The sequence below is a fragment of the Dendrobates tinctorius genome, unplaced genomic scaffold (genome assembly GCF_039654945.1).
Source record: "Dendrobates tinctorius isolate UK_male_01 unplaced genomic scaffold, ASM3965494v1 ptg000033l, whole genome shotgun sequence".
NCBI lineage: Eukaryota > Metazoa > Chordata > Amphibia > Anura > Dendrobatidae > Dendrobates > Dendrobates tinctorius.
Genome location: NW_027361701.1, coordinates 13,003,723 through 13,027,731, shown reverse-complemented (window position 1 = coordinate 13,027,731; position 24,009 = coordinate 13,003,723). Strand labels below are relative to the sequence as shown.

General features: G+C 46.4%; 1 protein-coding gene across 4 annotated transcripts in view; it reads left to right on the top strand.

Moving 5' to 3' along the window:
* Positions 1–24,009, top strand: part of EP300 (E1A binding protein p300) — a 311,109-nt gene that overhangs the window by 62,482 nt on the left and 224,618 nt on the right. For all 4 annotated transcript variants that reach the window (XM_073572990.1, XM_073572993.1, XM_073572991.1 and 1 more), the window contains exon 3: positions 2,102–2,272. In XM_073572990.1, coding sequence (XP_073429091.1) covers positions 2,102–2,272 — 171 coding nt within the window. The remainder of the gene's footprint in view (positions 1–2,101; positions 2,273–24,009) is intronic.

Sequence of the window (24,009 nt, the reverse complement as noted above, 5' to 3'; positions counted from 1 at the left end):
CTCTTTGGGACAGGCAAAATAGCAAGTTCTTCCACTCCCTTATGAAAATGCCAGGAGTTAAATCCTCAGCTTGTAATTTTTTAGTCACAGTAAATGGGTGATTAAGCAATTCCTTCAATTCAGCCACCTGTGTCCATTGACCTTCATTTAGGGTTACCTGAGGGTTCGCCATATCTATAAGAAACGGTTTTAGTTCAAGCAATCGCTCAGTCATTAAGTGCTGCCCCACCCAGTGGCTTGATCGGCAATTGCCCCTTTTGCAGCACGTCTCTTCAAGATGGAATCAGTTTTAGGGGTTCTGGCGGCAATAACCAATTTCCTCACTTTTCCAATCAGATTTCCAGCATGTCCCTCTTGCAGACTATCTCTTATTGCCAGCTGCAGCGTGTGCACAACACAGCGCATGTGATGAATATGCAAGTGTTTTGAAGCAGCTTCAACAAGATCATCTATTTCTAAAGTATAATTTTGCTGTTCTTCTGTTTTATCTGTTTGTTCCTCAGTTACATGAACAGCACTGTGGCCTTCCATCTCAAACATACTGAATCCTAAATTTTCTTCTAGCTGTTGTTCATTACTCTCATTCATCAGTTTAATTGTACTTATAATGTTTGAAGCTATGTCCATTACAATAGCAAGAACCTGTTCTTTTTTGAGTTTGTAATCCTGCAGAACTTTTTCCACTAAAGCCTGGAGAGCCTGGCTGCTGTGATGAGCTTTAGTATCTTTTACTGCCAGTGTCTTGGTAACAATTTCTTTGTTGTCACAAACATATCGGACATTGATGGCAAAACAGTTGCACACTGTGACGTGTGCAGGCATCCATTTTAAGAAACATGAAGCGTTTTTTGAGAGTCTTCCGTTTGTTTAAGGTCTTCTTCAATCACTAATTTTCTAATACTTTCTCTTTCCAGAGAAACACCAAGTTCGCGGGCCATTTCTCCATTAAGAGCTGTAAATATTCAGCACATTCTGCATTGAACTACTGTGCCCAATTTATTATATATTTTAGGAGTCGGTCCATTTTATACCGGCTCCAACTCAATCAACTCCGACTACACGACTCCGACTCCACAGCCCTGCTTCGCTCCCTGGACTGCTGAACACACGGCTACCCTGAGCGCCGAAGTCCCTCTGCAGATGGCGGGGGACTCTCCCAATGTGGCCTGTTGCAGCGCCGGTACTCTGTGGGGAGGGGAAGCGTAGCGTGCCGCTCGCCTGGCTGCCCGCTGCCCTGGATTGGCGCTAAAACTCGAAAACTCTCCGCTGTTGTGCTTGCATATCTCCCCGCCTCTCCGGGTTCAGAGGATGGTCTGACTTCCTATGTCTTCCCCCAGGTAACAGGGGACGCAGCCTTAAGAGTTCTGCACCCGGCACACAGGTACCCACGGTCTGGTCTTCCCCCTTACACACCCGTGGCTGTTTCCGGCACATGTCAGCTGTTTTAAAGTTGTGGGCTCTGAGCCGGAGCCCACATCAAAGGGACAGAGACGAAATGTGCAGTACGTGTACCGTGCATGTCAAGAAGAGGTTAAAATTATGGATGCAAACTGCCCCTATGTATAATAGGCTCCCTCCTGGTTTCTTGTGTTTCCATTATAAGGTGGAACAGATTCCTACAGGTCTTCGTTATGCCTAAAACTCCTTCCATCGCCATGGTGTACCTCACTTTACTGCTTAGGCCTCTTTCACACTTCTGTTTTTTGTCAGTTAAAATCCGCCAAAATGGCGGAAAGCGGTTCCGTTTGTAACGAGCGGACCGTTTTTTTTTTTTTTTTACGGATCCGTTGAATGCAGAATTTTAAAGGAACCGCAGTCCGGGAGAGAGAGAGAGAGAATGCAGGCAGACGCAAACATTTTGGCGGATCCGCAAAAAAAACGGATCCAACGGATGGCCATCCGTCAAGATCCGCCGGTAATGCAATTCAATGGGGAAAAAACGGATCCACCAAAAATAATGGCGGATCCGTTTTTTTCAAAAACTGGCGGATTTTGACTGATGGTCAAAAACGGAAGTGTGAAAGAGGCCTTACCTGCTCTCGTTTGAGGTTTTTGGGTGTTTTTTTTTTTTTTTTTAATTTTACCAAGTTTTATTTTCTAGCTTGGAATAATGAACAACCCTAACCCCTATGGGACATCATATGGTCAGAATACTGGTCCCCAGTTGGGAACTGCTGGGCTTGCTCCCCAAATGCAGAACAAAGCGGCTCTCCAGAACAGCCTGAACCAATTTTCAATGGACAAAAAGTCTGGGCCTGGCATGCCAAATATGGTAAGTGTTTTAAAATTCCTTCCCTCTGCAGACATTTTTTTTCCCCTTCTTCTGAGAGCCACATTTTGATCACTAACATTCTTGTATGTGGATTTTTTTTTTTTTTTTTTTTGCTGGATGAGTTTTGGGTTTTGAATAACACCACTTCATTTTACTATAAAACTGTCCTAGAAAATGAGAGAAAAAAGCCAATTTGTGAATCAAAACCAACTAACTACCAATGCCCCTTCCCCACACCTGCTGTAATTCTCTAATTTATATTTTTGGGGTTGTTTTGTTTTTTACTGCACACGTAAGCAGAGACCTGAGGACCCGCTTGTCTTCCTAGTCTCACGTGCGTCTTGGTGCCTGACAGCTCTTAAGGTATGCTTTTCTTTGAAACTTTGCAGTGTTTCAGAGTTCAACATGTATCTAAGATAATACAGCCAGTGCCAGATACAGCCTGCCCGTAGATCGGGCAGCATGTATCGGCACTCAGGTGCGCTCCAACCAAATGACTGTTCCATAAAGCCCTTAACCCCCAAGGGTGGTTTGTGCGTTCAAGACCGGCCCAATTTTTACAATTCTGACCACTGTCCCTTTATGAGGTAATAACTCTTGAAACGCTTCCATGGATCCTGGTGATTCTGACATTGTTTTCTCGTGACATATTGTACTTCATGTTAGTGGTAAACTTTCACTCAAATAACTTGCGTTTATTTGTGAAAAAGACGGAAATTTGGTGAAAATGTTTAACCGCTTCATGACCCAGCCTATTTTGACCTTAACCCCTTCCTGACATCCGACGTACTATCCCGTCCATGGGACCCGGGCCCCTATGCCCATGGACGGGATTGTACGTCTACCGCGATCAGCGTCGCCCACATGGTGAGCGCCGCTGATCGCGGCCGGGTGTCAGCTGATTATCACAGCTGACACCCGGCACGTTAACCTCTTGCACACCGCAATCAAACATGATCGCGGTGTACCGGGGGTTAAAGGGAAGCATCGGCAGGGAGGGGGCTCCCTCCGTGCTTCCCTGAGCCCCCCCACGGCAGCGCAATGTGCAGCGCTGCTGCGGGGGGCTCCTTTCCTGCAGGCCCCCGAATCCAAGATGGCGACGGGGACATGCAGGAAGCTGGCTTCCTCAGTGCCTGCAAAGCGCAGGCATGAGGAAGCCTTCTGCACTGCCTGTGACAGATCGCTGATCTGTCACAGTGATCTGTGATGTGACAGATCAGCGATCTGTCACAGGACAGTGATGTCCCACCTGGGACTATTTAATAAAGTTAAAAAAAAGTGTTAAAAAAAAAATCGCCAAATAAATTAGAAAAAAAAAATATTCCCCCAAATAAAAACTATTTTTTGGAAATAAAAAGAAAAAATAGTACACATATTAGGTATCGCCGCGTCCGTAACGACCCGCCCTATAAAACTGTCCCATTAGTTAACCCCTTTAGCGAACCCCTTAAAAAATAAAAATAACGAAGCAAAAAATGATTTATCATACCGCCAAACAAAAAGTATAATAATAACGCGCGATCAAAAAGACGCATATAAATATCCATGGTACCGCTGAAAACGTCATCTTGTCCCGCAAAAAACGAGCCGCCATACAGCATCATCAGCGAAAAAATAAAAAAGTTATAGCTCGCAGAATAAAGCGATGCAAAAATAATTTTTTATATAAAATAGTTTTCATTGCATAAAACCGACAAAACATAAAAAAAAGACCTAAATGAGGTATCGCTGTAACCGTACTGACCCGAAGAATAAAACCACTTTATCAATTTTATCGGACGCGGAACAGTGTAAACGCACCCCCCCAAAAGAAATTCATGAAACGCTGGTTTTTGTTCATTCTGCGTCCCAAAAATCGGAATAAAAAGCGATCAAAAAATGTCACGTGCCCGAAAATGGTACTAATAAAAAACGTCAACTCGTCCCGCAAAAAATAAGACCTCACATGACTCGGTGGGTCAAAATACGGAAAAATTATAGCTCTCAATATGTAGTGATGCAAAAACTATTTTTACAATAAAAAGCGTCTTTTAGCGTGCGACAGCTGCCAAATATAAAAACCGCCATAAGTAGTAAAACCCCCCGTTATCACCCCTTTAGTTAGGGAAAAATAATAAAATAAAAAAAATGTATTTATTTCCATTTTTCCGTTAGGGTTAGGGCTAGGGGTAGGGTTAGGGCTTGTGTTAGGGCTAGGGTTAGGGCTGAGATTAGGGTTAGGGGTGTGTTGGGGTTCGGGTTGGAGTTAGAATTGGGGGTTTCCACTGTTTGGGCACATCAGGGGCTCTCCAAATGCAACATGGCGTCTGATCTCAATTCCAGCCAATTCTGAGTTGAAAAAGTCAAATGGTGCTCCTTCCCTTCCAAGCTCTGCCATGCGCCCAAACAGTGTTTTACCCCCACATGTAGGGTATCAGCCTACTCAGGTCAAATTGCAAAACAATTTTTGGGGTCCAATTTCTCCTGTTACCCTTAGGAAAATAAAAAAATTGGGGGCAAAAATATCATTTTTGTGGAAAAAAAATGATTTTTTTTATTTTCACGTCCGAGCGTTATAAACTTCTGTGAAGCACTTGGGGGTTCAAAGTGCTCACCACACATCTAGATAAGTTCCTTAGGGGGTCTCGTTTTCAAAATGGGGTCATTTGTGGGGGGTTTCCACTGTTTAGGTACATTAGGGGCTCTCCAAAGGCAACATGACACCCGCAGACCATTCCATCAAAGTCTGCATTCCAAAACGTCACTACTTCCCTTCCGATCCCCGACGTGTGTCCATACAGTAGTTTTCTCCCACATATGGGTCGTCAGCGTACTCAGGACAAATTGGACAACAACTTTCGGGGTTCAATTTCTCCTGTTACCCTTGGGAAAATAAAAAAATTGGGGACTAATTGATCATGTTTGTGGGAAAAAATGTGAATTTTTTATTTTCACGCCCGGGCGTTATAAACTTCTGTGAAGCACTGGGGGGTTCAAAGTTCTCACCACACATCTAGATAAGTTCCTTAGGGGGTCTAGTTTCCAAAATGGTGTAATTTGGGGGGGGTTTCCACTGTTTTGGTACATCAGGGGTTTTCCAATCGTGACATGATGTCCGATATCAATTCCAGCCAAAAACGTCAAATGGCGCTGCTTCCCTTCCGAGCTCTGCCATGCGCCCAAATAGTGGTTTACCCCCACATGTGGGGTATCAGCGTACTCAGGACAAATTGCACAATAACTTTTAGGGTCCTGTTACCCTTGAAAATAAAAATTGGGGTGAAAAGATAATTTTTGTGGAAAAAATATGATTTTTTAATTGTACCGCTGTACGTTATAAACTTCTGTAAAGCCCTTGTGGGTTCAAAGTTCTCACCACATATCTAGATAAGTTCCTTAGGGGGTTTAGTTTCCAAAATGGGGTCACTTGTAGGGGGTTTCCACTGTTTAGGTACATCAGGGACTCTCCAAACGTGACATGGCGTCCAATCTGAATTCCAGCCAATTTTGCATTGAAAAAGTCAAACGGCGCTCCTTCCATTCTGAGCTCTGCCATGCGCCGAAAGTCGTTCCCCCCGACATATCAGGTATCAGCGTACTCAGGACAAATTGCACAATAACTTTTGCAGTCCTATTTCTCCTGTTACCCTTGGTAAAATAAAAAAAAAAATTGAACCTGAAGTATTTTTTTTGTGAAAAAAAGTTAGATGTTCATTTTTTTTTTTTAAATATTCAAAAAAATTCCTGTGACGCACCTGAAGGGTTAATAAACTTCTTGAATGTGGTTTTGAGCACCTTAAGAGGTGCAGTTTTTAGAATGGTGTCACTTTTGGGTATTTTCTATCATATAGACCCCTCAAAGTGGCTTCAAATGTGATGTGGTCCTAAAAATAAAATGGTGTTGTAAAAATGAGAAATCGCTGGTCAACTTTTAACCCTTATAACTTCCTAACCCAAAAAAAATTTTGGTTACAAAATTGTGCTGATGTAAACATGTGGGAAATGTTAGTTATCAAGTCTTTTTGTGTGCCGTATCGCTGTGATTTAAGGGCATAAAAATTCAAAGTTGGAAAATTGCGAAATTTTCAAAATTTTCGCCAAATTTCCGTTTTTCTCCCAAATAAACGCAAGTTATTTGAATGAAATTTTACCACTAACATGAAGTACAATATGTTACGAGAAAACAATGTCATAATCACCAGGATCCATGGAAGCGTTCCAGAGTTATGACCTCATAAAGGTGCAGTGGTCAGAATTGTAAAAATTGGCCCGGTCATGAACGTGCAAACCACCCTTGGGGGTGAAGGGGTTAATGACCTGGCCATTTTTTGCCATTCTGACCAGTGTCCCTTTATGAGGTAATAACTCAGGAACGCTTCAACGGATCCTAGCAATTCTGAGATTGTTTTTTCGTGACATATTGGGCTTCATGTTAGTGGTAAATTTAGGTCGATAATTTTTGCGTTTATCTCTGAAAAAAATGGAAATTTAGTGAAAATTCTGAAAATTTCACAATTTTCAAAATTTGAATTTTTATTCTGTTAAACCAGAGAGTTATTTGACACAAAATAGTTAATAAATAACATTTCCCACATGTCTACTTTACATCAGCACAATTTTTTTTTTCGTTAGGACGTTATAAGGGTTAAAATTTGACCAGTGATTTCTCAGTTTCACAACAAAATTCACAAAACCATTTTTTTTAGGGACCACCTCACATTTGAAGTCATTTTGAGGGGTCTATATGGCAGAAAATGCCCAAAAGTGACACCATTCTAAAAACTGCACCCCTCAAGCTACTCAAAACCACATTCAAGAAGATTATTAACCCTTCAGGTGCTTCACAGGAACTAAAGCAACATGGAAGAAAAAAATGGACATTTTAATTTTTCCAACAAAAATTTTGTTTTTTTCATCAATATTTTCATTTTCACATGGGTAACAGGATAAAATGGATCCTAAAATTTGTTGAGGAATTTCTCCGGAGTACAGCGATACCTCATATGTGGTCATAAATCACTGTTTGGGTGCACAGCAGGGCTCAGAAGGGAAGGAGTGCCATTTGACTTTTTGAATGGAAAATATGCTGGAATATTTAGTGGTTGCCATGTCGCGTTTGGAGAGTCCCTGTGTGTCGAAACATTGGAGCACCCCCACAAGTGACCCCATTTTGGAAACTAGACCCCCTAAGGAACCTATCTAGATGCATAGTGAGCACTCCGAACCCCCAGGTGCTTCACAAATTGAGCTGTAAATATGAAAAAGTCCTTTTTTTTTTTTTTTTTTTTTTTTTTCCACAAAAAATGTTCTTTTAGCCTCAATTTTTTCATTTTCAAATGGGCAACAGGATAAAATGGATCCTAAAATTTGTTGGAAAATTTCTCCTGAGTACAGCGATACCTCATATGTGGTCATAAACCACTGTTTGGGCGCACGGCAGGGCTCAGAAGGGAAGGAGCGCCATTTGACTTTTTGAATGGAAAATTAGCTCCAATCGTTAGCGGATACCTACGTCAGGTTGGTGTGCGTGGTGTAGTGTATGTCAGGTTGGCGTGTGTGGTTTAGTGTACGTCAGGTTGGTGTGTGTGGTGTTGTGTATGTCAGCCTAGTGTGGGCGAGTTCTGTCGTGGAATGTCTGGATGTGTTTAGTCCATGGACGCGTGATGAATTCTGAAGCATTCATTCAAACACAGTCCACGTTTGTCAGGACACGTTTCACATTGGAAACGAGTCGTTCTTCTTGTCCCCCTTTTATAGCACACCCGGCACCTTTTTCTTGTTATCCCCTCACTGGGAAAATGTTGCCCTGGTACCATACGGGACACTTGAGTTCCATGGGTGCTGGGGCACGCTCCGTCCTCCTCTCCAAAAATCATGGCCTTTATCACCGCCTCCTGGAACTGAAGGAAGGTGTGGGTCTGGCCTGCACACAGTGATAGCACGCATGCATTATACAGTGCAGGGGGGGGGGGGGGGGGATTGGATCCTACTGTCCTTTCCTTGGTAAACTCTAAAGCTGAGAGTGTACCCTGAGGTATTCTCACACAGCTTGTAGAGTTTTATCCCGTACCTCGCCCTTTTGCTGGGCAGGTACTGACGGAACTGAAGCCTCCCTTTGTAGTGGACGAGGGATTCATCCACACAAATTTCCCTTTCGGGAATGTACACTTCAGCAAACTTGTTGCTGAAGTGTTCGATGAGCGGCCGAATTTTGAACAGTCTATCAAAATTCGGGTCATCGCGGGAAGGCTTTCAGTGTTGTCCCTGAAATGGAGAAATTTATGAATCGCCTCAAAACGTTTGCGAAACATAACCATGCCAAATACTGGAGTTTGATATAAAATATCGGTACTCCAGTATTGGCGAATTTCTGGTTTCTTCACAATCCCCATGTGAAGAACCAGTCCCCATTATTTAGTCATTTCTACAGAGTCCACGGGACTCCAGGTAGAGAATGAAGAAATTGGGTGTTCGGCCAAAAATTGTTGGGCATACAAGTTTGTTTGCTCCACCATGAGACTGACGATTGACTCAGAGAAAAAGACTTTGAAAAAGTCTATTTCCCTGAAGTTGGCAGTCTCAAACTGGATTCCTGATTGGGGAACGAAATCAGGAATCCGTGGAGCAAAATTTTCAGGGACGGGGGTCCAGGAGGGAGCACTAGTGCTAGGTTGGGCGTGACTAGCACTAGGTTGGGGGAAACTCACACTTGACTGTGGGAATTCCTCTAAGGTACCCAACTCTTCCTCTAAGGCCTCCGACTCTTCCTCCCTGGGCTACGGACGATTTCTCGTCCTGCGACATCTTGGTGGTGACAAGTCTATGTCGCTAGAAGAGGAAGAGTGGGAGGTATAGAGAAAGGTGGGGTCCTCCTCACTATCAGTTTCGGAGGCAATAATTTCATATGCCTCCTCAACTGAGTAGACCCTTTGTGACTGGGATGAGCGGGACATTGTGTGTGTGTGTGTGTGTGTGTGTGGTGTGTATGTGCGAGTGTTTGATGAAAAACTTTCTACTGCAGGATGGGGCTGTCAGGCGCAGGCGGGGCAGAAGGGGTGTAAAGAATCAGCTACAGATGGAGCCGGCAGCAGCAGGTGATCAGGGGGCACGGGGTGATTGGGGTGATCACTGGGGGGGGTGCAGAAGGGGAGCCGAGGACCAGCTACAGATGGAGCGGGCAGCAGCAGGTGATCAGGGGGGCACGGGGTGATTGGGGTGATCACCAGGGGAGGGTGGAGCTGTCAGGCACTGGGGGGGCAGGAGGGGAGCAGAGGACGAGCTGTTTTTATGGAGCCGACAGCAGCAGTAGGTGATCAGGGGGTGATCAGGCAGTGATCAGGGGGGCACGGGGTGATCACTGGGGGTGATCACCAGAGGAGGATGGGGCTGTCAGGTGCGGGGGGGGGGGCAGGAGGGTAGCAGAGGACCAGCCGTAGATGAAGCCGGCAGCGGGCGATCAGGGGGTGATTGGAGTGATCACCAGGGGAGGATGGGGCTGTCAGGTGCGTTTGGGGGCAGGAGGGGAGCAGAGGATCTGCAGAAAATGTAGATGGCGGCAGCAGCAGGTGATTGGGGGGGCAGGGGGTGATCAGGGGGTGATCACAAGGGGAGGAGGCCAGAAAATGGAGCTGTCAGGCGCAGGGGGGGGCAGGAGGGAGGAGGGGAGTAAATGGAGCCTGCAGGAGGAGGTGAGCAAATGCAGCAGGTGATTAGGGGGGGCAGGGGGTGATCACCCGTTCAGGTGGTGATCGGGGGGGAGGAAGCGGAGGTCGGGGGGAGTGGAGGACAGGAGGGGGGAGTACCTGTCCTCAGCACACAGCAGCGGTGGTGCTAGCGGCGGCAGTGGCAGCAGCGGCGGGCAGCGGCGGCGATCGCGGGCTCTGTCGGGCAGGTCAGCGGTCAGGCACCTTGCTCCTCGGCTTCCACAGATGGGATGAAGCTGAGGAGCGAGGCAGACATTGTTTTTCTCCGCCCCTCCACATCTGATTGGAGGGCTGGCGTCACATGGACGCTAGCTCCAATCAGATCAGAGGGGGGTGACAAAAAGGTCACCAGGAGTGATCGTAGACCGGGGGGGGCTAAGCCACCCCCCTGGGGTCAAGTATAGGTCCCCCTGTACCTGCGTGCCGGGTGACCTTACATTCACCCCGGTCACCCGGCCCGCAGGAGGGCGATCATTCTGTGACACAGAGTATGCGTCACAGGTCGGATTGGCACCGACTTTCATGATGCATACGCTGTGTCACAGGTCGGGAAGAGGTTAAAATTTCGCAATTTTCCAACTTTGAATTTTTATGCCCTTGAATCACAGAGATACCACACACAAAAACCTTAATAAGTAACATTTCCCACATGTTTACTTTATATCAGCACAATTTTGGAACCAAATTTTTTTTTTTTTTTGTTAGGAAGTTATAAGGGTTAAAAGTTGACCAGTGATTTCTCATTTTGGCAACACCATTTTATTTTTACGGACCACATCACATTTGAAGCCACTTTCAGGCGTCTATATGATAGAAAATACCCAAAAGTGACACCATTCTAAAAACTGCACCCCATTCAAGAAGTGTATTAACCCTTCAGGTGCGTCACAGGAATTTTTTGAATATTTAAAAAAAAAAAAATGAACATTTAACTTTTTTTCACAAAAAAAATACTTCAGGTTCAATTTTTTTTATTTTACCAAGGGTAACAGGAGAAATTGGACTGCAAAAGTTATTGTGCAGTTTGTCCTGAGTACGCTGATACCTGATATGTGGGGGGGAAACCACTGTTTCGGCGCATGGCAGATCTCAGAAGGGAAGGAGCACCGTTTGACTTTTTCAATGCAAAATTGGCTGGAATTCAGATCGGACGCCATGTCACGTTTGGAGAGCCCCTGATGTACCTAAACAGTGGAAACCCCCCACAAATGGCACCATTTTGGAAACTAGACCCCCCCCGAAGGAACTTATCTAGATGTGTGGTGAGAACTTTGAACCCCCAAGGGCTTCACAGAAGTTTATAACGTACAGCCGTACAATTAAAAAAAAATCATTTTTTCAACAAAAATTATCTTTTCACCCTCAATTCTTATTTTTCCAAGGGTATCAGGACCCTAAAAGTTATTGTGCAATTTGTCCGGAGTACGCTGATACCCCACATGTGGGGGTAAACCACTATTTGGGCGCATGGCAGAGCTCGGAAGGGAAGTGGCGCCATCAGGGCTGTGGAGTCGGTAAGCCAAACCTGCGACTCCGACTCCTCAATTTCCCTTACACCGACTCCGACTCTCCGACTCCGACTCCCACATATATTGCTTATATTTAAGTGAAAAATTTATTGTAGTACAATGTGAACCTCAGACATTTAATCATTTTTATGATCCAATAATCAAGATATTTAGATAGAACAGAATATATATTGGTGTACTACCCGGTTTTCATTCTTTTTGGTACAGATACGATATGGATAGACAGATATGGATAAATGGATAGATAGAGCAGATTTCTAATCTGCTTTTGCTATTGAAAACATTATCTATGAGCTCAAAAACCTTTCAGGTGATGCAGTTTTTTAAAAAGATGATCAGCTTTTGCAGCTGAAAAACGTATCCTCAAAAAACACAGGAAAAACGCTGTGTGTGAATGTAGCCTTAGATCAGGAATAGAACAGTCATTTATATGACATTTCATAACTTTCCCAAACTCCTATGAAAAAATATTCAGCACATCCTGCATTGAATTACTGTACCCAATTTATTATATATTTTAGGAGTCGGAGTCGGTCCATTTTATACCGACTCCAACTCCGACTCCACCAAAATGAGCACCGACTCCACGACTCTGACTCCACAGCCCTGGGCGCCATTTGACGTTTTGGCTGGAATTGAGATCGGACACCATGTCGCGTTTGGAAAGCCCCTGATGTACCAACACAGTGAAAACCCCCAACAAATGACACCATTTTGGAAATTAGACCCCCCAAGGAACTTATCTAGATGTGTGGTGAGCGCTTTGAACCCCCCCCCCCGTGCTTCACAGAAGTTTATAACGCCCGGGCGTGAAAATAAAATAAAATGTATTTTTTCCACAAACATGATCTTTTAGTCACCAATTTTTTTTATTTTCCCAAGGGTACCAGGAGAAATTGGACCCAAAAAGTTGTTGTCCAATTTGTCCTGAGTATGCTGATACCACATATGTGGGAGAAAACTACTGTATGGGCACACGTCAGGGCTCGGAAGGGAAGTAGTGACGCTTTGGAATGCAGACTTTGATGGAATATTCTGCGGGTGTCATGTTGCTTTTGGAGAGCCCCTGATATACCTAAACAGTAGAAACCCCTCACAAGTGACCCCATTTTGGAAACTAGACCCCCTAAGGAACTTATCTAGATGTGTGGTGAGCACTTTGAACCCCCCAGTGCTTCACAGAAGTTTATAACGCCCGGGCGTGAAAATAAAATCATTTTTTTCCACAAAAATGATAATTTCGCCCCCAGTTTTTTATTTTCCTAAGGGTTCCAGGGGAAATTGGACCCCAAAAGTTGTTTTGCAATTTGTCCTGAGTAGGCTGATACCCCATATGTGGGGGTAAAACACTGTTTGGGCGCATGACAGAGCTTGGAAGGGAAGGAGCACCATTTGACTTTTTTTCAACGCAGAATTGGCTGGAATTGAGATCAGACGCCATGTTGCATTTGGAGAGCACCTGATGTGCTCAAGCAGTGGAAACCCCCCCCCCCCCCAATTATAACTCCAACCCTAACCCTAATCTCAGCCCTAGCCCCAGCCCTAACACTAGCCCTAATGGGAAAATGGAATTAATTACATTTTCTTTTAATTTTATTATTTTTCCCTAACTAAAGGGGGTGATAACGGGGGGTTTGATTTACTATTTATAGCTGTTTTTTATGTTTGGCAGCTGTCGCACGCTAAAAGACGCTTTTTATTGTAAAAAGTTTTTGCATCACCACATTTTCAGAGCTATAACTTTTCCGTATTTTGACCCACCGAGTCATGTGAGGTCTTAATTTTTGCGGGACGAGTTGATTTTTTTATTGGTATCATTTTCGGGCACGTGACATCTATTGATCGCTTTTTATTCAGATTTTTGGATGCAGAATGAACAAAAACCAGCGTTTCATGAATTTCTTTTGGGGGGTGCGTTTACACCGTTCCGCGTGTGGTAAAATTGATAAAGCGGTTTTATTCTTCGGGTCAGTACGATTACAGCGATACCTCATTTAGGTCTTTTTTTATGTGTTGGCGCTTTTATACAATGAAAACAATTTTATATAAAAAATTAATTATTTTTGCATCGCTTTATTCTGCGAGCTATAACTTTATTTTTTCGCTGATGACGCTGTATGGCGGCTCGTTTTTTTGTGGGACAAGATGACGTTTTCAGCGGTACCATGGATATTTATATGCGTCTTTTTGATCGCGCGTTATTGCACTTTTTGTTCGGCGGTATGATAATAAATCACTTTGCTTCGTTTTATATTTTTAAGGGGTTCGCTACAGGGGTTAAATAAAGGGACAGTTTTATAGGGCAGGTCGTTACCAAATATGTGTACTTTCATTTATTTTTATTTTTTTATTTCCAAAAAATGAATGAATTAGGGAATTTTATTTTATTTATTTTTTTTTTTTTTTTAAATTAGCGTTTTCTTTAATGTTTAAACTTTTTAAAAACTTTTATTACATTGTCCCGGGGGGAAGGGGGGTGGACAAGATCGCTGATCTGTCACATCACAGATCACTGTGAAAGATCAGCGATCTGTCACAGGCACTGCACTTGGCTGAGGAAGCCAGCTCGCTGCAGGCCCCCGAAGGTCCCTGGCGCCATCTTGGATTCGGGGACCTGCAGGGATGGAGCCCCCCGCAGCAGCGCTGCACATTGCACTGCTGTGGGGGGCTCAGGGAAGCATGGAGGGAGCCCCCTCCCTGCCGATGCTTCCCTTTAACCCCCGGTACACCGCGATAGTGTTTGATCGCGGTGTGCAAGGGGTTAACGTGTCGGGGGCGGTCCGTGACCGCCCCTGACACATTGTGCCGGGTGTCAGCTGTGATAATCAGCTGACACCCGGCCGCGATCAGCGGCGCTCACCACGTGGGCGCCGCTGATTGCTGTGACATACTCTCCCGTCCCTGGGAATTAAGTCCCAGGGCACATGGACGGGATAGTACGTCACATGGCAGTATGGGGTTAAAGGGGTATTCCACTACTAGAACAATCCCTTCTTGTTGTAAATGTTTGGCCCAGAATAAAATAAAAAAAACCTACACACTCGACCCGTGCCGGCGCCATTCCAGCAGTGTCAGCACTCGCTGTCCTGGGGACTCTCGTGTGGTTGTTGTAACACTTGAACCTGGCGCCCAGTTACCAATGGCGACACTTTCTCATACGAATTGAACATGAAGAGGAATTCCAGGCTGTGGCTGATCTGACTTTCTGTTGTTCAATTTGTTCTAAAGTGAAGACGGCGACTTCAGCGTTGATTGGGCACCGGCATCACGTGTCACAACAACCTCGAGTGCCGACAACGCGGGAATGGTGAATGCATGGGAGGGAATTATAGGCTTTTTTTTTTTTTTATTATTGGGGGGGGGCGCAAACATTTAAATCAAGGTGTCGTCCTAGTAGTGTACTAGAGAACCTGTCAGCACGAAATCTGCTTTGTTCTACCTGGACTGTACGCAGGGTTGTCTCCTCCCTGTCTGTGATTTCCCCCCCCCCCCCCCCCAGCACGCCGCCTGCTTCCAGTTTTGGCAGACTTCCGGGCTTGCCTCCTAAACCTGCGTCATATACCTGTACTCGACATCCAGACAATGGATGTAGGCAAGGTATAAGAATATATTTTTAATTTACTTCAAAATCAACAAAATTTTGTGTTTTGATGTGTAAGGAAATCAATAAGTGGATAAAATAAATGTAAACCATGGAGTGTTTAGGGTATCAGGGCGATTTTGTAGCTTATCTTGAATTGCTAGGTGGGATGTAACCACTAAACCTTTTACATGCTGGTGCTATGCTATGGTTTTAGTCAGGTGGACATGTATAGGCTACTGAATCCTCTTTTCTGTTTTTCTGCTAGTGTCTCCACATAAGATTTCATGATTTTCAAACTGGTGCTCCAGTACTATTTTACAAAATCTGCACTTAAAGAGAACCTGTCAGCAGGATTGTGCACAGTAACCTGCAGACATTGTCAGGTTGGCACCGTTATACTGATTAAAATGGTAACTGGGTTGATTAAATCAGTCTTGTGGTTGTCAAATCTTTATTTTCAGTTAAAGGGAATCTGTCACTACATTTGACCTATATAAACTTAATATGGCCATACAGACTATAAACTGCTGAAAACAGTCTTCCCTGTGTGCCTCATATCGGCTATGTCCTTGCTGATAAATCCTCTTTTTATCAGCAATAATAAAAGTAAACTTCACACAAGGCCTCAAGCAACTTGTATTGTCTGTCTCTCCACTCTTCCTCCAGACTCTGGGACCTTGCTTTCCAAGGTCTAGTGTGAATGAAGTTTCCACAATCAGTGATGGTTTGGGGAGCCATGTCATCTGCTGGTGTAGGTCCACTGTGTTTTATCAAGGTCAAAGTCAGTGCAGCTCTCTATCAGGAAGTTTTGAGCACTTCGTGCTTCCCTCTACTGACAGGCTTTTTGGAGATGGACATTTCATTCTCCCGCAGGCTTGGCACTTGTTCACACTGCCAAAGGTACCAATACCTGGTTTAAAAACAACAGTATCACTGTGTGCTTGATTGGCCAGCAAACTCATCTGATCTTAACCCCATAGACTTTATGGGGTATTTTCAAGAGGAAGATGAGACTCCAGACCCAACAATGCAGATGAGCTGAAGGCTGCTATCAAAGCAACCTGGGCTTCCATAACACCTCAGCAGTGCCACAGGCTGATCGCCTCCATTCCATGCCTCACTGATGCAGTAATTGATTTAAAAGGAGCCCCAACCAAGTATTGATTGCATTTACTGAACATACATATTAAATTTTGAAATTGTTTTCATGCTGGTGTTATCAAGTATTCTAATTTACTTAGATAATGACTTTTGGGTTTTTCATTGGCTGTAGGAAATGATCATCAACATTAACAGAAAAAAACACTTGACATACACTGTGTTCCAAATTATTATGCAAAAAATATTTCAACATATTTTCTCTAAATTACCTATATGAATTGCAGTCATTGTTATTTTCCAGTCATCTAATCTAGTATAATTGCAATGTTTTTGAACAAACTGCCTATGAAAACAGTATATTTTTAAATAAGAAACACTCAAAATGCATGTTCCAAATTATTATGCACAGCAGAGTTTTCAACCTTTTTATTTTGAACAAAAAAAGGTCAGTTGTGAAATTAAAAGCATTATCAGCTTATTACAAAATGAAATCAAACAGTTTTCAAGTCAAAACTTTATTCTAGGTGGTACATTTGCACATAGGACCCCTTGTTCGAAAGAAGCTTCTGAACTCTCTCGTCCATTGAATTTGTCAGTTTTTGGATGGTTTGTGTTTCAATTGTTTTGCATGTGGACAGAATACCCTCCCAGAGCTGTTGCTTAGATGTGAACTGCCTCCCGCCATCATAGACACTCCTTTTGATGATGCTCCAGAGGTTCTCAATGGGGTTGAGGTCAGGGGAAGATGGTGGCCACACCATAAGTTTGTCCTCTTTTATGCCCATAGCAGCCAGAGATGCAGATGTGTTATTTGCAGCATGAGACGGTGCATTATCATGCATGAAAATGATCTTGCTGCGGAAAGCACGGTTCTTTCTCTTGAAGCATGGCAGGAAGTGCTATTTTAGAAACTCCACATAGATTATGGAATTCATCTTTACCCCTTCAGGGATCCTAAAGGGGCCGACAATCTCTCTCCCCATGATTCCAGCCCAAAACATTACTCCACCTCCTCCTTGTTGGCGCCTTAGCCGTGTTTTCATGGGGTGTCCATCAGCCAGCCATCCTCCACTCCATCCATCTGGACCATTGAGCGTTGCACGGCACTCATCGGTGAACAAAACAGTTTGGAAGTCAGTCTTCATGTATCGTTTGGCCCACTTGAGCCGTTTCTGCTTTTGTGCAGTGGATAGAGTTGGTCGACAGGATGGCTTACGCACAGCTGCAAACCTCTGAAGGACCCTGCATCTTGGTGTTCGGGGGACGCTGGAGGCACCAGCAGCTTCAAAAACTTGTCTGCTGCTATGGCAAGGCATTTTTGCAGCTGCTCTTTTAACCTGACGCAATTGCCTGTTGGAAAGAGTCCTCAATTTTTCCTTATCAGCATGCACACGTGTGTGCTGGGAATCAGCTACATACATCTTGATTGTGCGATGATCACGATGATGTGTCATGGCAATGTTGATTGTAGTCATGCCTTGACCTAAATACTCCACAATTTGTTGCTTCTCAGCAGCCGACGCATCCTTTTTCTTTCCCATTTTGGCAAAAAATGTAGGCTGCTTAATAATGTGGAACAGCCTTCTTAAGTAGTCTTGCCTTTATTTGGACACACCTGCCAAACTAATTTGCACAGGTATCTGCAATTGCTTTCAGTGATATAAAGAGCCCTGACACACATCACCATCAATGAGTTTAAATGACAAAAAAATTCTAACCTTATCACTCCTAAACTCTTTTTGCATAATAATTTGGAACACAGTTTAGATCACTCTGTTTGTAATGACTTTATCTGAGTTTCACTTTCTCCATCGCTTCATTGGGGAACACAGGAACCATGGGTGTATGCTGCTGCCACTATGCACATAAGAAAATAAGCTCCTCCTCTGCAGTATACACCCCACCGACTGGCACTGAATTAGTCAGTTTAGCTTAGTGTCAGTAGGAGGTGGACACGGGCCTTTCATTAGACCCCTATCTACCTCAGCGTGCGTCGTTCCCTTGCAGGTTCCGGAGGGATACAGAGTGAACAGTCACATCTGTACTCCCACAAAGAGAATATGAGTACGGCGTGTACTGTCACCCCGTGTCCTCATAGGTCTAGCTGGCAGGATCAAGAGCTAACCAAAGATCCTAGCCTCTGCCTCACACCCACTCGCCCACCAGAGCCTGCCGGTAGATGGAGGCACGGACGTCCGCTGAAGAGTACGGATGTCTTATTCCCTCACTGGATGTAAGGTATTTCTACAGCGCGGCTCCATGGGTCCTAATGCAGCAAACGCTGGCTCAGACATCGGACGTTGCAGCGTCCCCAGCCCTGGGTTCTCAGAGCACCGTGACAGAGCGACCTGGATCTGTGGTACCTTTCCTTCCAGGGGAATCCCGGTGACAGCACTGCTCCAAGGGTCCTAAGTCAGCAAGCGCTGGCTTAGGCATCGGATGTTGCGGCGTCTTCGGCCCTGTGCCCTCATAGCGCCGTGACAGTGCGGCTTGCGGGATACCTCTGCACCACACCCCTCCGGCGGCCGCTACGCCCCCTCGTTCGGGCAGGCTTTCTCCCGCCCGTCTCGTACCTCCCACGCCACATTAAGGGGACTAGGAGCGGCAAATGGTTCCGCCCTCTCCCCCCAGCTGTCCTATGGGCTCCGAGCGGGTCTTTTACAGGGGGAGCGTCCAAGCGCGGTTGTTCCACCCATTTTCTCCTCCGGCCTCGTATGCCGCCCACTACTTCTGCAGGGGGGAGCGTCCAAGCGCTGTTTCGCCCATCTTCTCCAATTTTGCCGCTCACTACCTTTGCAAAGCGCGTCTTCTCCCAGGCAGCCGCCATTTTCTTCAGCCTGAGAGCCGGTCGCCTTCCCTGTCTACAGGAGCCGTTCCCAAGTGAGCCGATCAATAGCTGTAAGTCGCTCCAAAGGTGCCGTGAGTAGCTCTGCACTGCAGACTGACACCCTCCTCAGCTCTTGGTCCCCTAACCTTCTGGCACCACTTAGTTGCTTAGCTCACCATGTCTAATTCTAAGTCACTTCGCTCTCACCCCCCCCCCAACTTCTGCTTCTTCCTCAGCTGTGGTCAGTCACTTTGCATGTTCTGCTTGCAAACGCAAATTTCCATCAGGCCAGTCCTCTCCCCTCTGTCAGGACTGCAGAATCCCCATTGATCCCACCGCTTAGGAGCCCCCGGCTGGCCCAAGTGAGAGTGAGACCCCTATTCCAGAGTGGGCTTCCTCTTTCTCAATCTGTGGCAGCTCTCACCAAGGTGTCTCAGACCCTGGTTTCTGTACTTGATAAGTTGCCTGTTATGAATGAGTCACCGAGGAGGAAAAAACAAAACAAGCTAAGTCATAGAAAACCAGAGAGGTTGGTAACTATGCAGATTGCAGATCCCTGATTCTAACCACACAACTAGCAGCAGCCGTGGAGCGTTCCTACAATGAACCTAGACGCTTCGTCACAGCCGGAGGACTAAATAAGCCTAAAGCAAGAAAAGGGGAAAACTAACTGCCCCAAAGGAAAGACAGCCCCCACACATGTATTGGTGAAACAAGATGAAAACACAAACACAGGCAGGAAAATAGGCTGAGCAAACGATGGGGCCCAAACTAACTAGAAAGGATAGGAAAGGAAAGACACTGTCTTCAATCTGCCAAAAACCCTACAAAAATAATGTCCAACACTTCTGATAACAAAATTAACCCTGAAGTCACTAGACTTCTCCCACTATATCAGCAGTCTGAAATATTCTGAGACAGATCAAAAAGAGGCCAATCTAATAGGGACAAAAAAGCAAATTGGCAAATACAGATAAATAAGAGTGGAAATTCGGCACAGCCCCTGCCGGGGCTGGCTGACCACACAAAAAGTTGAATAGAACAACAAAATCCAGTGTGAACATTAGCAGAAAAACTTAGCTTGAGCTGACTGGAACAGAGCTGAGAACCAAGACCTGACAAGCCAGAAGGAATCACCAGCACCAGAATAGGGCTTCGGCTGTCTTAAATCCAGTCTGAGATTCCTGAGGTCCAATCGTCATCCTCATCAGGTGGCAGATTTCCACTGATTAAATCAGCCTCACTACCTCCTGTTACCACCAGAGGGAGCCTGGAAGGAGAACTCACAACTGGTAGACCAGAAAATGAACTCACAACAGTTGCCCCTGCAGGGCCCAGCAGGCCACAGGAAGCTCCGGCTGAGCCTACCAACATTAGCCGCAAAAGATACAGACAGGGGCACCGCTCCGATTCGTCTTCTCGCTCTGTCTCACCCCATAGCCTGTCACAGCGGCCCGGGTCGGCCAGATCCTCTTCTGAACCAGGTGAAACTTTCTCGGACGTGCCCTCCGAGGATATTTTGGAGCTGGACTCGGACCAAATCGCAGACATGCGGGATATGGTCCAGAGCCTCATTGGTGCGATCAACCAAACCTTTAAAATCAAGGACTCGCCCATGAAAATCGCAGATCAGGGTGTTTACTTCAGGCGGTCTAAACCACCTACCAAGGTCTTCGCTCCTCATTCTTAGTTTCAGAAGATTCTGACTAGGGAAAGAGAGAATCCGACCAGGCGCTTTCAAAGAGGGAAACGCCTTGGCGTCTTATACCCTTTCTCGCCGGAACTCACCGCAGAATGGTCAACTTCTCCTGTCGTAGACCCACCGGTTTATAGACTATCTAACACTGTCCTTCCGATCACTGGGGGAGCGTCGCTAGGAGATCCTAATGACAGGAATTCTAATCCTTTGCGAAATCAGCCTTCGAAGCAGCGGCATCGGCCCTAAGTCCGGCCTTCGCTTCTACCTGGGTTTCTAAGGCCATAACTAACTGGGCTAAGGATCTCCAGCAAGGCATTCTGGCCGGGGCCCGTCCAGAGCAACTGTCGGACCTCGCCGACCAGATTTCCCATGCGGGTGAATATTTGGTATCTGCCTCCCTAGATGCTGTCTTGCGCAGCCCATGCATCTAGCAACGTTGTGGCTATGTGTCGCACAGTTTGGCTTAAGACTGTAAAGCGCTGCGGAATATGTTGGCGCTATATAAATAAAGATTATTATTACTATTATTAAGGCCTGGCAGGCTGACTTATCGTCAAAAAAGTCCCTCACCAGCCTACCCTTTCAGGGTTTGTGCCTCTTCGGTGACAGGCTAGACCAGATCATTAAGGACGCCACTGGGGGCACAAGCTCCCTTCTGCCCCAGTCCAAGCCTCGTCGGCCTCCTCCGAAACATAAGTTTCGGCCATTTCGACCCTTTCGACGTTTCACGACTGCAGAGTCACCTCACCAATGGAGGCCACAAGCGTGCCAAGATAGGAAAGGAGTTTCCTTCCTGGCGCTCCCATTCCTCCCAAGGTAAATCCACCAGGTCTAGACCTGGAAGGTCTTCCTCAGCATGACTGGCGTCGAAACCCCGGCGCATCCCATCGCTTGGGCGGCCGTCTTCTTGCTTACAGGGACGTCTGACTTGCCTCGGTGGAAGACGCTTGGGTCAGGGAAGTTTTGCATCCTCAGGATACAAAAGTAGAATTTGTTTCTCGTCCTCAGGATCGATTCTTCGAATCCCGACCCCCAAAAGATCCCTCTCTGATCCCGGGCTTCCATACCACCATCGCCTCTCTCCTCGATTCGGGGGTGATTATCCCCGTTTCCGAAGCAGACCGCTTCACGGGTTTCTATTCGAACCTGTTTGTAGTACCAAAGAAAGGCGGTACGGTTTGGCCCATTCTGGATCTAAAGTTACTAAACGAAAGGGTCCGTCTGCGACACTTCAGAATGGAGTCCCTTCGTTCAGTAATCGCTTCCATGGAGGCACAGGAGTTTCTGTGCTCCATAGACATTCAGGACGCTTACCTACATGTTCCCATCTTCCAAGGACATCAGAAATTCCTGCGCTTCGCGATACATCAGGAGCATTTCCAATTTGTCGCTCTACCGTTCGGTCTCGCCACCGCTCCCAGGGTTTTTACGAAAATCATGGCAGCGCTGATGGCCATTTTAAGGATCAGAGGTCTCGTGCTCTTCCCATACCTCAACGACATCCTCATCAAAGCTCCGTCCCTGCCCCAGGCTCACGAAAGTCTCGCCATCGTTTGCAACACCCTTTCCCTATTCGGGTGGATTATCAACAGGAAAAAGTCCTGCCTGATCCCAACGCAACGTCTTGTGTTTCTAGGCCTCCTTTTCGACACCCGTCAGGTGAAGGTTTTCCTTCCCGAAGAGAAGAGAGTAACTCTCCGGCGGGATGTTCGCTTGCTTCAGAGTCCTCGGCCCACTTTTCTCCGTTCAGCCATGAGTCTTAGGGAGGATGGTAGCAACAGCGGAAGCGATTCCCTTAACCCAGTTCCGCTCGAGACCACTTCAGCAGGCCATTCTGGCGCAGTGGAACAGATCAGTGTCCTCCCTGGATCGTCCAATCCGACTCTCGTTTCGAGTCACTGTCCCTCAATTGGTGGCTAACATCACCTCTCATCTCCCAGGGCCGGTCCTTTCTTCTGGTGCATTGGCAGGTGGTGACGACGGACGCCAGCCTTCTCGGCTGGGGTGCGGTATTTCGCCATCTGACCGTCCAAGGGCGTTGGTCATCGCAAGAGGCAGCCGTCCCGATCAACGTCCTGGAGATACGGGCAATTCTTCTGGCCCTTCATTGGCACAGGCAGCTCGGGTCTGCCAATTCGGATCCAGACGCACAATGCCTTGGCGGTGGCATACGTCAACCACCAGGGAGGGACTCGGAGTGCCTTGGCCGAGGTGTCCAAGATCCTTTGTTGGACAGAGGCCTCAGTTCCAGCGATATCCGCAATACACATCCCTGGCGTGGAAAACGAGGCCGCCAACTTTCTCAGCCGCAATGGCCTCGCCGCAGGGAAATGGTCCCTGCATCAGGAGGTCTTTCGTCAAATTTGTCAGCGATGGGGAAGCCCGGACGTGGACCTTATGGCGTCCGGTCTGAACAGGATGGTGACTCGGTTCGTGTCCAGAGCACGCGATCCTCTCGCAGTAGATGTCGATGCTCTGACCATTCATTGGTCACAGTTCGGACTCCCCTATCCATTTCCTCCCCTTCCTCTTCTCCCCAAACTGTTGAAGATCAAGGCAGAAGGGGTGCCAGTCATTCTCATCGCGCCGGATTGACCCAGGCGGGCTTGGTTCGCGGACATCGTCAACCTTCTCGCGGATGCGCCTTGGAGACTTCCAGAAAGACCGGATCTACTGTCCCAGGGTCTGATCTGCCACCCCAATTCTCGGCCTCTCAATTTGACGGCGTGGCCGTTGAGACCGCGGTTCTGAAAAAATCGGGCCTGTCAGACCAAGTAACTCACGCCATGATCTGTGCTAGGAAACCGTCTTCTTCCAGAATATACTATAGAATGTGGAAGGCCTATTTTGGGTGGTGTGAATCCAATCGCATTTCGTCTGTCTTTTTCGCTCCCTTCTATTCTGGCTTTCCTCCAGGTGGGCCTGGACGCTGGCCTTGCCCTTAGTTCCCTAAAGGGCCAAGTTTCGGCTCTTTCCGTGCTTTTCCAGAGGTCGTTATTTTCTCGTCAGCAGGTCAAGACCTTTCTGCAGGGGGCAGCTCACACAGCACCGCCGTATCGAGCGCCCGTAGATCCTTGGGATCTTACTCTAGTCCTAGAGGCCCTACAAGGTCCCCCTTTGAACCTCTCAGGGAGGTCTCTCTATCCTTTCTCTCTTGGATGGTGGCCTTTCTGGTGGCCATTACTTCCATCCGGCGTGTCTCGGAATTGGTGGCCCTTTCTTGTCTCCCCCCTTTCTTGGTGATTCACCAGGATAAGGTGGTACTGTGACCTCAGCCTTCCTTCCTAAGGAGGTATCTGATTTCCACCTGAATGAA